Consider the following 17,006-nt stretch of genomic DNA (forward strand, 5'->3'; position numbering starts at 1 on the left):
CGTTATTTTATTTTCAAAAACACTTATTTTTCAGCCATCCACAAATGATTTCTTTTTGTACTATATTTGAGAAGTAGCCGCTAAATACGGCTTGGGTTATCTGAGTATCATTTTTTCTTTTCTTTTTTGAATGATTTTAGTTACTAAAAAAATGTTTCGCTCAAGATTTTTAATTTAGAACAAATCACTGTAACATGAATGGAAAAATGCAAGTTGCCGCCGAGTCCCGATATTTTGCAAAGCAACAGGAGCTACGTGAGCTGTGCAGAACATTGACGATAACTACAGCTTGGCACTTCACCGCGCAGCAGGCTGATAAGGATCGATTAGATAACCCAATGCCACATTCGCCGGCATAGTCGGTAGCGTTGAACCCTCGTCACTCTGCATAATTTTTCAACGTTTCAATCGAACCTATATAGTGTAGGCGCAGTTGTACTGATGAAGTTCAGCTGACGTGTGAACGAATTTTACGACCGAAATTAAGTTTGTGTTGCGAGTAGCGAGCTGAGGGAAACCCCGAGGTGCGCTCTCAACCCCAGCAGCAGTGCCGTGAGGTGCCGGGGCACTGCCGCCCCCTGGAGGCGCCAAGGCACTGCCGCCCCCTGGAGGTGCCGGGGCACTGCCGCCCCCTGGAGGTGCCGGGGCTCTGCCGCCTCCTGGAGGTGCCGGGGCACTGCCGCCACCTGGAGGTGCCGGGGCACTGCCGCCCCCTGGAGGTGCCGGGGCACTGCCGCCACCTGGAGGTGCCGGGGCACTGCCGCCACCTGGAGGCGTCATGATAAACTAGCTCGAGTTCTGAAAATTCGTGTCACAATCCGCACTGCCGCCCATCGCAGCAAAACAAAGAACTACTTCATGCTACCGTAATCAGCTAGCTAATTCGACTTTTAAGAAGGGTTGTCCTTTTCCTTCAACGTATTTCTTGCTCAAGTTGCTCCTCAAAGAAAACAAGTCTACTACATAGAGTCTATTACTCTTAATCTTAAGTTGGTCTAGCAGTTATTTCACTATCTATACAGTCTTAGATAGTAGGCACTCCATTTAGATGAGCAACAACTAACTTTGGCGAATCTATAAATTTAAGCCAAACTGAATGCAATGAAGCAGTAATTTCGGTTCAGTCAAAAAGTTCATTTAACCATGCATTAATGGAACAAGAATAGATGTAAGGATTAAGAGGATTAGGAATAAGTAGCTCTAGGTTAACGCATCGAAAAATGAGCGAACTCCGGCTATAAGAGCCGAAAAATTGAAGGCATGCAAATGAATTCCAAACTTTGCGCATAAATGCCGTCAGAGGGAAACTCGTGAGCGCGGGTGAAGGAGAAAATGCAGAGAAATGTAGCAGAAAACGGAAGAGGATGTAGCATAAAATGTAAATGTAGCAGAAAGCGCGAGTGAATGAAGCAGATAACGTAAGTGAATGTGGCAGAAAAAGCAAGTGGATGACGCAAAAAACGCGAATGAATGAAGCAGAAAACGCAAGTAAATGAAGCAGAAAATGCGGGTGAATGTAGCAGAAAAGGCAGGTAAATGAAGCAGAAAACGCAAGTAAATGAAGCAGAAAACGCAAGTAAATGAAGCAGAAAACGCAGGTAAATGAAGCAGAAAACGCAAGTAAATGAAGCAGAAAACGCAAGTAAATGAAGCAGAAAACGGAAGTAAATGAAGCAGAAAATGCGGATGAATGTAGCAGAAAACGCAAGTAAATGAAGCAGAAAACGGAAGTAAATGAAGCAGAAAATGCGGGTGAATGTAGCAGAAAATGCAAGTAAATGAAGCAGAAAACGGAGGCGAATGAAGCACAAACACAACAAAATAATAAGCACTATATTATTAAACGCACCCTTTGCGCTAATGCAAGATGAGTTCCTATGCCGTGCATATGTTGTTTGATTTCATTAATAATGACGAAAAATAAAGCACAATAAATTGTATCAATGGTTTAAATTTATTTCCAGAATTAAGATATCACAGTGAGGGCAAATACACTAAAAACGCAACTGGTAAATACTCGAGTATGTAAATAAATAGATAAAATCAACATAAATAAACAGAAATTCAAGGAAATGATAATACTTAATGACTACTTAATTCAACTGTGCAAACAATCAACACTATCACAATGAAGATTAAGACTTGAAGGCTCGAGAAATAAATTACTTTTTCGACAGCCAGGAACATATTAGAAAACGACTCAATAAAAGATCCTAACTATAAAATATAATATACATTGAAGCGGTGGCTGTAATCAGGTCATGTTGGCCTGGCACCGGATCAGAACAACCAGCCCAATAACACCGTTCACGAAGAAAACAAAATCTTTTACCCTTCAATTAGAACCTGTACTTCTTATCAACCATAAGCGTGCACAATAAATGGTAATAAGATGAAATAGAAAAGCACCTACCAAAATATTCTCCGACCCGTAGGGTAGTTTCACTGACCATTGATCTACCAGCGAGCCAATCCTTTGACATCCGCCTCTAATCCCCCCAAAAATGATGATAGGATTCAGGAATCCTATCCTGAATCTTACCAGATGCTAAGTTTGTTTTTGTTCAAATGTTGGGGACGGGAATATTATTTATTGCGATTACTGCATCGTGGGATTACTGCACAATTGAGGTCCTTGACGTTGTGGGTCGTTAAATTAGAAATAAGAATCAAGGCCATTTTTGTTCACTTTCATTTCCAGTCGCAAGCAGGAACTTCCGGCCAAGGCAAAAGTCATCAGACTCTACAATTATCAGCACGATTCTGTGTTAATTGATTACTCAAGTTATTGAAGTAGAGCAAAATCGCTGTCGTGCTCGATGAAAACCTTCAATTCACATGAACGTTATTCTACGAGTTACGCGCCCTCAATCGATGCACCAGTATTCGTAGGTCGGTATCTTGCCATCCATTGCTAGGTTCCTTAAGGCCCTGTTCCTCCATCAATACTTCCTTTTCTTCACAAAGTTAACTTGATGCAGACATCAGAGCTCGCACTTATCGTATCAGATGAAAATTAGCAGTATTTGACGCCACTGCCTCCCTTGCGTGGAGTTAATCAGCCGTGAAAATGATGGTCGAACCGCCCTCCATCTCAAGTATTCGCTGTGCCCCCCAGCGCCTCCCTGGCGTCATCCCTTACATCGATGCGGTCGAGCGCGTCGTCGCTACAAACATTCAGAGAAACGTGACCACTGAAGGCATCATTTGAAACTTCTAAAATCGGCGTGCCAGTGCGTACTACCGATCTTGTATCAACGTCATGACGAGTCATTAAAGCGAATTCGTCGTCATCTCCGTCGTGACGTGAACAATTGTCAGTTTCAGCACAAACCTCACTGCCTATGACTAGCACATCAGAGCCGGTGAGACCACATAGGTCACCGGCACTAATGCAGTAAGTTGCATCATCAATACACAGTGACGTGTTACTACTGAGCAGACCAGCCACTGATGACGACGGGGTGATGTCGACAGCAGAATTCGAGGCCTTCAGCGACGACCCAATGCTTGTCACCTTTATGTTCTGGGCCTGAGTGTTGGCTACGGTGAATTTCTTCCCAGAATGTTCAAGAAAAGACGCCACCGAGTCCATTGTCACTAAAGAAACGCCGGCATCTGTCGAGGCTTCCTCTTCACTAAAGACCTCATAATTTGAAGTACCACAGATCTTATCCGCTTCACCAGAAGTAAAGTCAACAGTGGAGAGATTGCTCAGCTCGGACACATCGTTACCCGACGGAGTTTCGGTTACCACAACAGCTGACTGCAACAACCGCTGTAACATCCGCTGTCTCTCTTCCTCAGGGCCATCTGAAAAGTAAAAGACCATAGGATTACAGTTCAAAGCAACTCAGTTCCAGAATTCTGTAGTAAAGAAACTCATGTGGCAAGAAATAACTTCTAACAACATGCATAATAACATCTTCTAGATAAACATAAATTTTCGTTCTTCCTTATGATTCATGATGTGGACACAACTTCAAAAGAAAAGAGAGTCCATCAAACGTTGTAAAAATTCACTGCATCATTTATGGCTCTGGTCTCACTATTCATTTCAATGAACCTAGCTAGGAACTTAGGAAGTTAACCATTGCTACCAATTCATAAGTTATCCAGGCAAAATCTCAACACCTGGTATCACACGAAGTTCATAATGTCAGCAAATAAGCAACAGGTTGATGCCTGACAGCTCACCGAAGTTAATGATGTCAGCACATAAGCAACAGGTTGATGCCTGACATCTCACCGAAGTTAATGATGTCAGCAAACAAGCAACAGGTTGATGCCTGGCATCTCACCGAAGTTAATGATGTCAGCAAACAAGCAACAGGTTACAGGTTGACGCCTGGCATCTCACCGAAGTTAATGATGTCAGCAAACAAGCAACAGGTTGACGCCTGGCATCTCACCGAAGTTAATGATGTCAGCACATAAGCAACAGGTTGACGCCTGGCATCTCACCGAAGTTTATGATGTCAGCGAAGTTGTGTGCAGCGATGCAGATCCTGATGTTGACACCAGCAGGCAAGGCAGGCGTCACGTCTCTGTCATCTGCCGCGCCAGGAGAACAAGTCGTGGTTGTTGGTACGGTTATCATGGTGTCCAGGAGGACGGGGCGGGGGGTGCTGTTGTACAGCTCACGGCACTTCTCTGCTCAACGGGAAATATTAATTAACATGAAAGTTGACAAGTGGAGTTTCTTCCATGAGAAGTTAACAAGTTATCAGATAGCTACATGAGTGGTGCTTTTTTCGAGGTAATAATAATAGAATTTTATAATAAAGTTTCTATTACAACCCTTCCCTTATTGAGGGTAACTGAATATATTCATCAAGCAATTATACAAATAACAGTAATGGCGCATAATGGGTTTACAAACAAACTGTTTTGACGATTTCTCGAGTTAGTCATATCCGATACCGTCACTAGTAAATTGATAATTGATAATCAAGACAAACGTTTTTCTAACCATGTCATACAATAAATTAATAACTCTGGGGTTTGTTTCCACCATCACCAAAGATCTCAACTGAGTTGAAATTTTTCCGCAAGGATTTAGCTTTGATTGCCCTATTTTTCCGACTGCTGAATCAATAATGATGAAAAGAGCAACGACATAAATTATATATCCTCCTTCGAAACGAGATCCTCCTTCAAAATGCAATTTATACTAATACATTTTTGAAGTTCTCTCCAGTGTAAGCAAGTCAAGAGACTTTTTCAGGCATCGTAAAAGCAATATAACATAACGTATAAAGGCCTTCAAAGCTTCACTACAATGAAAAACTTATGCCGTCAGGACAAAATTGCACAGGTCCCCAGAGTACTACCAGTACTAATACAAGAAAAGCGAAAATTTCAACTTATTACTGTAACGCACCAATTGTTTATTGTTTCCATACTTGGTGGTACAACGTTTCAAAACTTCAAATGATCCCTTGGTTCATAGATTTAAAACTGCATCTAGTATGCGATCCACGCAGTTGGTAACATTGCAAAGTATTCACGCATAACAGCTATTCACTCATTGATTTGTGATCTCAATTGAAAATAATCGCAGCTTGTCTGCAGTGAAGAATCACCTTTAAAGCCAGAGCAGTGTCGGGACTGAAGCTTGTGTTTGAGGGTCCACCACTTGCAGCGCAGCCAATGAGGTGACCGCACCGCGGGCCACCCGCGGGCCAGGGCCGCCCAGTCTACGTTTTTCTCCTCCAACACGCCGCACACGCTCAGCCTGACACGACACCCATAAACATCAGATTTTCGGTATAGGACTAAGTTTTGCAGTTAACTAATTTCTACGGTACACAAACAAAGGTTCTTCAATGTTACTGCCTAAAATAAGCACCAATTTAAAAGTAGGCAAATTTAATGACGATTACATTTGTACATTACACAACAAATACTTCAACATAACAATCGAATAAGCTTACTATGCAACATGTACATTGTACTGCACTTGCACTCATGTCAGCACCTGCAGATGAGCTGCAGATCATCAGTTTTGCTCCATGTCACGCCAGAGTTGCGCTTCCAGTTGAGGTAGTGGAGCCACTTGGTCCGGCACTGCTTCTCGGTGCGCGTGCCAACGCTCACAGCCACGGCCGACCACGCGATGCCGGCGCTGTAGTCCGCCGCTGCGCTCCCAATCCTGCCAACCTAAATAGGATATATTTAGTCAAGTTATTTACCTGCATTAATTGACGATAGAAGTTTTATGAATGTAAGAAAAATGAGACGAATTTTAGCAATGCGTGAAAATATACTCATGCTCTATGCATTAACTCTCATGAAACTTTCTTGAAAACCTAGGACAGTGCGCTATCTTGCCGTAATCACATAGGGTTATATTTTGATATCTCTCAATTCTGCCATAAGGTTCATGCCAGCAATAGAAAACATGCCATTAATTTCATAGATATTGCCCTAAATTTCGCACAAAATTTTGAATACAAGACATCAATTTCATGTCTACACCAGCACATGAAATATCATTGAGCATAACAAGACCTGCTGTTCAACAGCATCGGCCAGCCTGTCCTCCTCTTGTTCAGTCCAGGAGCCTCTGTTGCCAGTCTTGTTCCTGAGGAGGCGGCAGCGATCCTTCACACTTGATGATGATCTGCCAAGCTTTGCGGCAATGGCCTGAAATAGACAATCACTGACTTACCGTACTTACCGTGACAATCAACCTTATAACGTAGGTAATATACCTATTTATTATATGACACTGACAACCATATACCGTAATATATATATCGTATGACACTGACAACCAAATACCGTAATATATAGGTATTAAATTAATATAACACTGATAACCATATATCGTAATATATATCACTACTTATGTAACACTAAGAACCATATATCGTACTATACAGTGGGGGGAAATAAATATTCGTACACTTGAAAAATCGTATTTTAATGTATGTAAGTACACAAACTTAACAGGAAAAGTGATTTAAATTATGTATAGAGACGCATAGTATTCAAAAATACTATCAAAAGAAATTAAATCTCAATGCAAATTTCTTTTGATAGTATTTTTGAATACTATGCGTCTCTATACATAATTTAAATCACTTTTCCTGTTAAGTTTGTGTACTTACATACATTAAAATACGATTTTTCAAGTGTACGAATATTTATTTCCCCCCACTGTATATACCTATTAATATAACACTAATAACCATATACCGTAATATACAGTATACCATATACCGTAATGAGCTGTACCATGTTCTCTATGCATTAATATGGTTATCAGTGTTACATTCATATTAATGTAACACTGTATTAATGTAACACTGATAACCATATTAATGCATAGAGAACATGGTACAGCTCACTGTTCTTTTACTCAACTAGAAATGAAATCACTGGATACACTTAATGATTGCTATATTTTCATTTCATTGAATAATTTTAAATTAACTATGGAATGTATATCATGTGATGGCATTTTCAAATCCCTATGCTTCTGTGACACTAAAATTGAATTCATGGAATTAACTTCTAGTTTAATTATATTGGAATATTATTATTGGAAGTTTAATAACATTGGAATATTGGAAGACACAATCATGTGATATAAGGATTACGTATATTACTGGAAAAGTATTTAATTCAAAAAGCCAAAATATTGAAAAATCCTGTAAAAAAATTTAGTTACACAAAATTGATAAAAAAATCACCCGCCAGTCGTTGCCATGCTTCGAATGCAAGACCTTGAGACGCTCCAGCTCTTCCGTGCTGTACCGGCCCAAATAGTTGCTTCCATCATATATTCTGCACATAAATACAATTAGCTAATAGGTTAATGGGCTTCTATAGATAAAATGTTCTAAAACATACTTACAGATATTAAATTAATATTAAATTATTATTTTATAATTCCTTCAATAATTATTAAGAGACGAAAATATCACAAAGTTAACCTAATTGCAATGATTATTACCATATACACGCAAGAAACATACATACAAAATATTGGAGAGAAAAGAGCTATACCGTAGTTGATTTTTCCAATCAGATGGTAAAACCTGACAAAAATCATAAATAAAATACTTAAAAATACTTTTTAAAAAAACACGTTTTTCTTGTGGACTAAAAAGTAGAAAATAAATTATGGCTCGCCTCAAAAAACGTGTGTCGGGCAGATTTCTGATTAAAGCGAAAAGCACACAACACACGAATTTTGGAAATTTAATAGTGAACGTACAGCCCGAGCCACGTTATTGGGGTGAGCCATAATTTATTTTCTACTTTTTAGTCCACAAGAAAAACGTGTTTTTTTTAAAAGTATTTTTAAGTATTTTATTTTCTCCTTTTTAGTCCGTTGCTGCACGGACTAAAAAGCGTGACTTGACGTACGTATCGATGATACGCAGCGTCAGCGCCTGCTCGTCTATAACGTGAGCGCCCGCACGTCATACTATATATATACTATATATACTTTACTCAATTGAACTAATTTAGGTCTCTAATTACTAGTTTTTATGATTGTATCTGAAATTGTTAGGCGAAAATAGCCTGCATGCCAAATTTCAGATCTCTAGAGCAATCAGAAGTGGGCTAATTTTCGTTGTCAATGTTAACAACAAACAAACACTACTTTTTAGTCCACAAGAAAAACGTGTTTTTTTAAAGTTTTTTTAAGTATTTTATTTTCTACTTTTTAGTCCACAAGAAAAACGATTAAGACTTGATTAAGTATGACTTGACGTACGTATCGATGATACGCAGCGTTAGCGCCTGCTCGTCTATTAACGTGAGCGCCCGCACGTCATACTATATATATAGTATATATACTTTACTCAATTAAACTAATTGCGGTCTCTAATTACTAGTTTTTATGATTGTATCTGAAATTGTTAGGCGAAAATAGCCTGCATGCCGAATTTCAGATCTCTAGAACAATCAGAAGTGGGCTAATTTTCGTTGTCAATGTTAACAACAAACAAACAAACAAACAAACGCGAAGCTAAGCTAAGAAAAACAAACGCGAAGCTAAGCTAAGAAAAACGTGTTAAAAATAGGTTCAGTCATACCTGATAACCTTTCTGTAGACTGAGAACAGCGGTCTATTAATATTCTTGGATATTTCTTTGTAGAAGCCACTGCGTTGTGTCTTGGTCATGGTAAAAATAATCTCAGATGGATCCTGTTGGAAATTTTTGTTTTGGGAATATATAGAGAATAAAATTATCATAATGGTGAAGAAAAAAACATTAAATGAAACAATTAAAATACCTGCATATGAAACCAGAAGAATATCTGAACCACAAGCATTAATACTAAGACAAATAGAATTGTAGAACATTTGAAAGATAGGCTCTCATGCTGAGGTAAATTAAAACCCAATTCTTAGGAGTTGATGGAGAAGTATTTCAGTTTAGCCATATATATATCTCTGTATATAATACACATGCATGGGCAACATAGTGAGAAGTACCTACTGTTAAATGGGGTGACTTGGACCGTTCTGACATTTAAGAAAAGAAGACCCTATAACTCAAAACAGCTCATGCCTTAAAAAATTGTGTTGATCGCTCTTGAAGTAGTCCCCATGAAATAACCTACCGGTACCAATGCAATAAAGAGATAATTTAGTACACATTTACTGTGTGATTTTTTGTATCATGTTGAGCACTAAAAACTATAAATTGTGTACCCTATTAATATACCCCTTCTCATTACTCAACTACTATACAGAATGTCTCATAATTTTGATACATTATACTACAAGCTTTCCAGTTTCGTGCATTGAAGCCAACCTAAGCCAATTGTAATAGTTACAAAATAAGGTGACTTGGACCAGTCTAAACGCCCCCAAATCATATTGTAATTAAAAACAGCATTTTATCATACTCTACTTATGTTTTTTCAAGTGTTACTAATGCTTTCTACTTATTTTGTCAGGTTACTTATTGTTCTATATTCATATTGTGCCTACAAACCAGTGAATGAACCAGCTACATCCTTACTTTCCTACAGTATGCCTAGGACCTTCAAGCGCCGTATGGGCTTGTATTACACCTACAGGAACTACACAGATGATGAAGTAGATATAGTTGTAGATTTAATAAGAAAAAAGAAAATGAGTATAACCAAAGCTGCCAAACAGTAGGACATAGTCAAGTCTGTTTTGTTTAACAGAGTGCATAGAAAATACAGGTAGGTATTACAGAGCCTAGGAGCCAAATTGTTTCAAGTGCGCAGAAGAGGAGCATTGTTTTCAAAAGACACATACGGTGCAGTGATTATGGCCCCTATGGATAAGGATTTTTGTAAAAAACTACCTGGATGAGCAATGGCAAACTGTCTCTGAGTTTTCAATGAGCCTTCCTGCAGCCTGACTGAACTTCTGACTTCATCAAGCTGCATATAAATTTAAACAAAAGACTAGCAAATTATACCGGTAATAGATGATCATGAGCATTTGTGAGGGAACTCTGAGGGAGGCAGAGGAGATAAAAGACAGTCCTCCAGCTCCTATTTCAAACTATGTCCCATATTTTAGCTATGGGTGGTCCAAGTCACTCCCCAAGGGGTGACTTGGACCACCCACTTTTCCTAACACTACATTAATTCAAGAAGAGGAGAAATCTGCACACATTGGTGAGTAAACCTTAGGTACAGGCCTAACATATGCATGTTTCAATTTAAGTCAAACAGCTAGTTTAATAATGATGCGCCTTCAAAATTCAAAACTGGTCCAAGTCATCCTATTTTATGGTTTTGGGAATAAATACTCTAGAAAAGAATACAATAATCTTGGAGCTTGTTTAGGTATATGTACCACAAGTTGATGCAACTTGCAGTAGTTGGAAACATTTTCCTTCAGTTGCTGGATCTCTTCTTCACTCCAGGTGCCAGTTATCCAGGTTTCAGGTAGTGGCCTCTTTTTTGACTTGAGTGGACGGGCACACAGCCAACTTCTCTCTGAACTGCCGTTATTCACAGTTTGCACAGTAGATTTAATCTGCAAAAATGTAATGTGTAAATAAATAAGAACATCTGAAACTAAACAGATAATGAATTTATGTAACTTTTTAGCTTAGATTTTCATTTAAGCTGACTTTTTACCAGTGTGGTGTCATTTGTGTGGCACAAGGTACAAATAAGTTATAATTATAAAAATTTTTATCATTAGGTAATTTAGTGAATGTTGGAAAGAATAGTTTTTGGCTTGAAGCCTTAAATTATCCAAATGACAATATATTTAGCATGTCGCACTCTAAAAATTATGAAAAATTTCACTTTTTCCTATGCAGTTTTGAAAGACTATAAATGGAATGAATGTCTTCATGCATAAATTTTTTAACAATCTACTTCATTTTAAAAAAAACTTTGAGTTTGGACTGTAAATACAATAGGTGGCTTAGTCACATGTGAAAAGAAAACATTAAATGAATCCAACTTACCTGATCTTGATGGATATTTGAACTTGCTTTCATCACCATTTTTACAGAGAGGTTACTACTTTTGACAACATTGCATAGGGTTTGCATTAGATGCCTTCTCCAATACCAGATATTCTACACAATAGGCCTGCTTTAGATTTTGAATCAGATCTGAAAATAACAGCTAACCTATAAAACGAAGATCCAATTTCACCCTTTCTGATCTATTAAGATAACCATTTGATGCTATTTCATTAATTCTTTCAAATTCCAGGCCTTCTGAGGAATCACAAGTATGTTTTTAATGAATATTTGGGGTTGGTGGGTGAGAGAATGGAGTTGGTTATTGTGTAGTAAGTAGGTTTTTATGTGAAGTATTTACTTCACTGTTTGCATTCACGTGAAATTTTAGAAGTGATGGCAACTTGGCAAGAGTAGAGGCTGTTAAGTAGCAATATTAAAAATTGGGTATATTTCAATTAGAGATGTTATTTAAGAGAAATGTTTTTTTTTCTGCATGAGAAACATTTGCTTATGAGCCTTATGTGTGGTTAACCAGACATGATTTTATTGCAGTAGGCAAGCAGTCTGATATGAATACCACTAAAAAACTGTTGATGAAATTATTTTGATCATGAAAATTTTGATAAAAAAAATAATACCAAACCATGAAACTTCTAATTTCCTTGTGACAGCATACGCACTACCATCAAATGGGGTAAAAAGGGATGTGCGGGGTAAATTGGGACAGTTGTCCCACATTTCATAGAAATGTTGATGTTGTAGCAGTACCTATAACTAATCAAATATCGCAAACTAAAAACAGTGGTGTAAAGCTCAACATTTTCAATATCTATCATTCTATGTAGCATAAAGCAAGTTAGGTAATCATACATTTACTCCCTCTAAAAATCCCTGAAAAAAAGTGTGAAAAGTGCAATTTTGGAAAGGTATTGCTGATAAGAATGATACAATAGCCTTCACAAAAAAATATTTACCATATTAAACAATTTTTCTTACATAAAAGTTAAACACATACACAGGTGCTGGCTTTTAAACGTGATTTACCTAATTTGCGTATCTTATCCCAAAAAAATGGTGGCCATTTCCATAAGACAGTGTAATAATATTAGTGATACTCCTAAAAACATATTTACAGTACTAACAGTGGAACCTTGATTAGCAAAAGCTCCAGTTAACAAGAAAATCTATTTACAACAAAAAATTTTGATTAGTACCGTCAAAGGGGGTAACTTAGACCACTTTTTTAAAAAAATTATGACATTTTTTTACTAGCTAAATCAAACTTGAATTGAAACATGTAAAATACAAGTCTATACTCTAGGTTCCCTTGCCATAAATTGCTGGCTCCTGCCTCTCATAGTTTTTATGTAATTTAAAAAAAAGTGATGGTCTTTGTTACCCCAGCTCTTGGGGTATCTTAGACTGGGTGGTAAATTCAATTATATTTTTTGGTAAAATAACTCCAGGTTTTGGTGCATTGTAGTAGAACTCTTCTAGTTGCATATGCGAATGACAAACTTGAGGAAAGTGTCATAGTTTGCAAATGGGGGTGCTGCCCCACAATGGGGGAAATGTGACTATCTAATGGCAGCCCTGATGGGGTAATATTGACTGGCTTGGAAATTAAGTTAAAATTACCATATATAAGACTCTGTAGAGTCTGAAACATAAAGAAAAAACATTAATAGGTTGTCAAAAATAAAATATGTTATATATGGTAATTTTATATTAACTTCCAAGCCGGTCTATGTATTAACATTAGGTTCAGGGCTAACAAGTTCCCCCATTTGAGGGCGGCGCCCTCCATTTGTAAACTATGACACTTTCCTAAAATTTGTCATTTGCATATGTAACTAGAAGAGTTCTACTACAATGCATCAAAACCTGGAGTTATTTTACCAAAAATCAAAAAAATTGGAGGGGGTACCCTGACAGGCTTTATATAATAGCGTTTTTTCATGGGTAACATTTTAAATTTTTTAACCTATTATACATGCAAACTTTTTAAATCTTTCTATTGTGTTATGTAGCCTCAGTATTAGGCCTTGTATTGACAAAACCTCAGTATTAGGCGCATTGACAAAATTTTTCTATGTCAAATAGTTTTTGAGTTTTGGGGGTTTTTGTTAAAAAATTAAAAGTGGTCTAAGTTACCCCGGGAGTCTTAAGTTACCCCATTTTACGGTATCGCAGGTGACGCCCAGGATTTTATCCAGGAGGATGACGCCATTGCAGATAGTGGCTGCAGGGTGGGATCAAGATTGGTGGGTATCTGGTGTGAATAGCGTGGCGGAGGATTTGACAGGGGCCACGCTCAGTTTCTTGGCCGCCGACTAATCCGATACATTCCAAAGGAGCACAGCAAGCTCAGCCTCAGCAGCATCGAGCCTCAGGGATGACACAAAAATTATCAGATCGTCCGCATATGAGGCAATGCTGGGGGTCGGAACTGGGATATTGGAGATGAACTGGTTAAAGACGGCCAGTGAGATGACCGAGCCCTGGGGCACTCCGAAGTGAACAGCCCTGAAAGGCAACTGCGTTCTGAGATAGAGGCAGGACGCCAGCCTGCTTCTAAGGTAGCAGCACAGCCAACAGACCAGGTTATGATGTAGGTCCAAGGCCACGATCATGCTCAGAAGGAGAAGGTGGTCAACGCTGTCGAAGGCCTTTGAGAGGTCGACAGTAGCGGCGATTGTGCTGGCTGGAGGACGCCGGGAGTTGAAACCCGTCGCAATCTGGTGCGCAAGCAAAAGGAGGGCGGTGACAGTGGAATGTTCCGGCTTGAAACCATGTTGCGAGGGGACAGTGGTGAGAGATCCCAAGATGTATGGTAGAACCAGGCGCTCAAGAAACTTGGCAGCCAGGCAGAGGAGGGAGATAGGGCGGTATGAGGAGCCCTGGTTTTCGGGTTCGCCCGGTTTGAGAATTGGAATAATTCTAGAATTTTTCCAAATGGATGGAATTGAGGCTGTGGAGACAGAGATGTTGAAAATAAGGGTGAGGAACTGGAGGCCAGGCGGGCCGAGGTGCTTTAGATGAAGCTTCATGAGGCCATCAGGACCCTGAGTGGATGAGTTGTTGGCGGCTGCGATGGCAAGCTTCACCATATCTGGGGTAAAAGGGGAGAAGTCCCTGTTGAGGGGATGGTGGGCTCGTATTCGACCAATGAGGCAGCGGGTGGAGGGGCTCTGAGAGTGAGGAGCGACCAAAGTGAAAAGCTTGCAGAAGGCGGAGGAGATCTTGCATTGGGAGGAGAGGGAAATCCGACCGAATTGGATTGACTGATTGGGGGGAGGGCGGTTCCTCTTTCCGGCTAGGGAGCGGAGGAGATTCCAATGTTTGGATTGGTTGGTACATCTGCTGCATGACGCAAGATGTGTCTGCCATGTGTTCCTGGTATGGGCCTGTATATAGAGGCCTATTTCCAGGTTGAGATCTGGGAGCCATGGGTTGGTTGGGTTACTTGCCCTAATGTCATCCTGTTGCTCCATGAGCAACTGGGTGCTAGGTTTGACTGATGGGGAGAAGTCCTTCCTGAATCCAGGAGGGATATGCTGTCTGGCAGCGGTTGTGAGGACTTCCTTTAAGGTTGACTCTCCACCACACAAGGTGGGGGGAGGGACCGTCTTGAGTGCCGCTTCAATGGCTGCCGTGTAGGCGGGCCAGTAGCTTTTTTGAAGTTGACATAGGAGCGGGTGGCCCGGGGGGTTGGGGAATCAGCAGAGGAAGGGAGATGGGGTCAGACCGTCTGCACATAGGGCAGGTCCAGTCTGCAGAGTATAGGTGGATGGAGCAAAGGCCGGAGCACCGCTTGTGGCACCAGGCATTGCACGAGGAGCACCAGAACGAGTAACATTGCTTTGTAACTGGGAGGGAGCAGACTGAGCAGGGGCCCGGGCCAGGGTTGGGATGGATACTCTAGGTCAGGAGGAAGACGAATAGGAAGAAAGGGTGAGAGGAGAGAAGGGCATAGTGTGCCTCAGAAAAGATAGGCGGCCAAAGAAGTTGGTAGGGGGAAGGGGAGGCTGAGGTTCCCCAATCCTTGGTCAAAAAAAATGAAGAAAGGAGCCTCCGTTTGGTGGCGATCCGGGCGGAGGGGCCTCTGCCGTTTGGCCTGGCGTGCAGGCAAGCCGGGCATCCAGCCAACACGCAGGCCAGGCTACCCCCACGATGTAGACGCGGCAGAGATCGGGGGCTACTACTCTCTGTAGCGCACAGTTCCGATGGCTGTGAGAGCTACATTTGAGCACCCAAGCATACGCGCTCACAGCCACCTGAACTACGCACTGTAGCATGCAGTTCTGATTGCTCTGAGAGTGTATATTCGAGCACCCAAGCATTCGTGCTCAGAGCTACTGGAACTTTGCAATGTAGTGCGCAGTTATGATGGTTGTAAGTGCATATATTTGAGTTCTTGTGTTGAGAGAGCCTCACGGTACTGACAATGGATAACACAGCAGCTTGCAATAAATCATTTTAAGTAAGCAGACTACATCATTAATCTAGTCACCTGAACCAAGCCAACCCAATTCAACCTCACCCAATTCATCCCAACCAAATTCAAACAACCTAATCTAACTGAACCCAATCAAATCTAACTGAACCCAACCCAATCTGACTGAACCCAAACCAATGCAACCAAACCCAACCTAACCCAATCCAATTCAGCCAAACCCAACCCAATGCAATCCTAACCAATTCAACCCAAGCCAATTCAACTCAATCCTAACCAATTCAACCCTACCCAATTGATCCCAATTCAAATTAACCCAATCCTTCTCAATGCAACCCAACCGAATTCATTCTAACCAAATTTAACCCAACCCAATCTAACCAAACCCAACCCAACTCAACCCAATCAAATTCAACCAAAAACAATTCAACCCAGCCTAATTCAAATCAACCCAATTCAATCCAACCAAATTCAACCCCACCTAACTCAATTCAACCAAAATTCATTTAAACTCAACCCAAACCATATTCCACCAAAACCAATTCAACAGGTTACAACTTGATTCAATCCAATTCAACCACACCCAACTAAATTCAACCCAACCAAATTAAACCCTAATCAAATCATTTCAGCCCAATTCAAGCCAACCTAATTCAGTAAAATTAAATAGATTGAATTAGAATGTGTAAGAATGCATTGAGATTCTATTTGATTGCACTAGATTTCATTGCAATTCATTAGAATGCACTATAATGCATTAAATTGAATTAGGGTACAATAGATTTCATTAGGTTACATTAGATTGCATTAGGTAACATAAGATTGCATTAGAATGCTTTAGATTGCAGTAGAAATTGTCAGTTTGAATTAGAATGCATTAGATTGCATTAGGTCACATTTGGTTGCTTGAGGCTACATTAGATTGCCTTGGGTTACATTAAATTGCTTTAAAATGCAATAGATCACGTTGGAATGCAATAGATTGCGTTAGAATGGAATAGATCGTGTTAGAACGGAATAGATTGCGTTAGAATGCAATAGATTGCATTAGAACGCAATAGATTGTATTAGAATGCAATAGATTGCGTTAGAACGCAATAGATCACGTTAGAACG

The 17,006-nt window shown here is 39.9% G+C and overlaps 1 protein-coding gene across 2 annotated transcripts; it reads right to left on the reverse strand.

Annotated features, from left to right (window-relative positions):
* Positions 1-1,934: 1,934 nt before the first annotated feature.
* Positions 1,935-11,685, reverse strand: LOC108681180 (cyclin-D-binding Myb-like transcription factor 1). Of its 2 annotated transcripts, XM_047880390.1 has the most exons (10): positions 11,433-11,685; positions 10,808-10,990; positions 9,057-9,169; positions 7,701-7,794; positions 6,514-6,648; positions 5,981-6,162; positions 5,586-5,737; positions 4,487-4,653; positions 4,250-4,271; positions 1,935-3,813 (listed from the first exon to the last, which is right to left on the reverse strand). In XM_047880390.1, exons 1-10 carry the CDS (start codon positions 11,517-11,519, stop codon positions 3,095-3,097), a joined length of 1,854 nt encoding a protein of 617 aa, XP_047736346.1. In that variant the 5' UTR covers positions 11,520-11,685; the 3' UTR covers positions 1,935-3,094. The 2 variants fall into 2 exon arrangements, with proteins under 2 accessions (XP_047736346.1, XP_018025673.1); XM_018170184.2 differs by lacking the exon at positions 4,250-4,271 and having other exon boundaries at positions 4,465-4,653.
* Between the last annotated feature and the right edge of the window lie 5,321 nt (positions 11,686-17,006).

This window comes from Hyalella azteca, unplaced genomic scaffold (genome assembly GCF_000764305.2).
Source record: "Hyalella azteca isolate HAZT.00-mixed unplaced genomic scaffold, Hazt_2.0.2 contig5366, whole genome shotgun sequence".
In the NCBI taxonomy this organism is placed as follows: domain Eukaryota; kingdom Metazoa; phylum Arthropoda; class Malacostraca; order Amphipoda; family Hyalellidae; genus Hyalella; species Hyalella azteca.

What these genes read in the sequence shown, in the direction of transcription:
- LOC108681180 (XM_047880390.1), bottom strand. Translation starts at nt 11,519, where the DNA reads ATGCAAACCCTATGCAATGTTGTCAAAAGTAGTAACCTCTCTGTAAAA. An exon ending in GCAAGTTGCATCAACTTGTG is followed by an intron (nt 9,170 to 10,807) that starts GTACATATACCT and finishes AATTTCCAACAG; the next exon opens with GATCCATCTGAGATTATTTT. An exon ending in TGCTGACATCATTAACTTCG is followed by an intron (nt 3,814 to 4,249) that starts GTGAGATGTCAG and finishes TTTACTTTTCAG; the next exon opens with ATGGCCCTGAGGAAGAGAGA.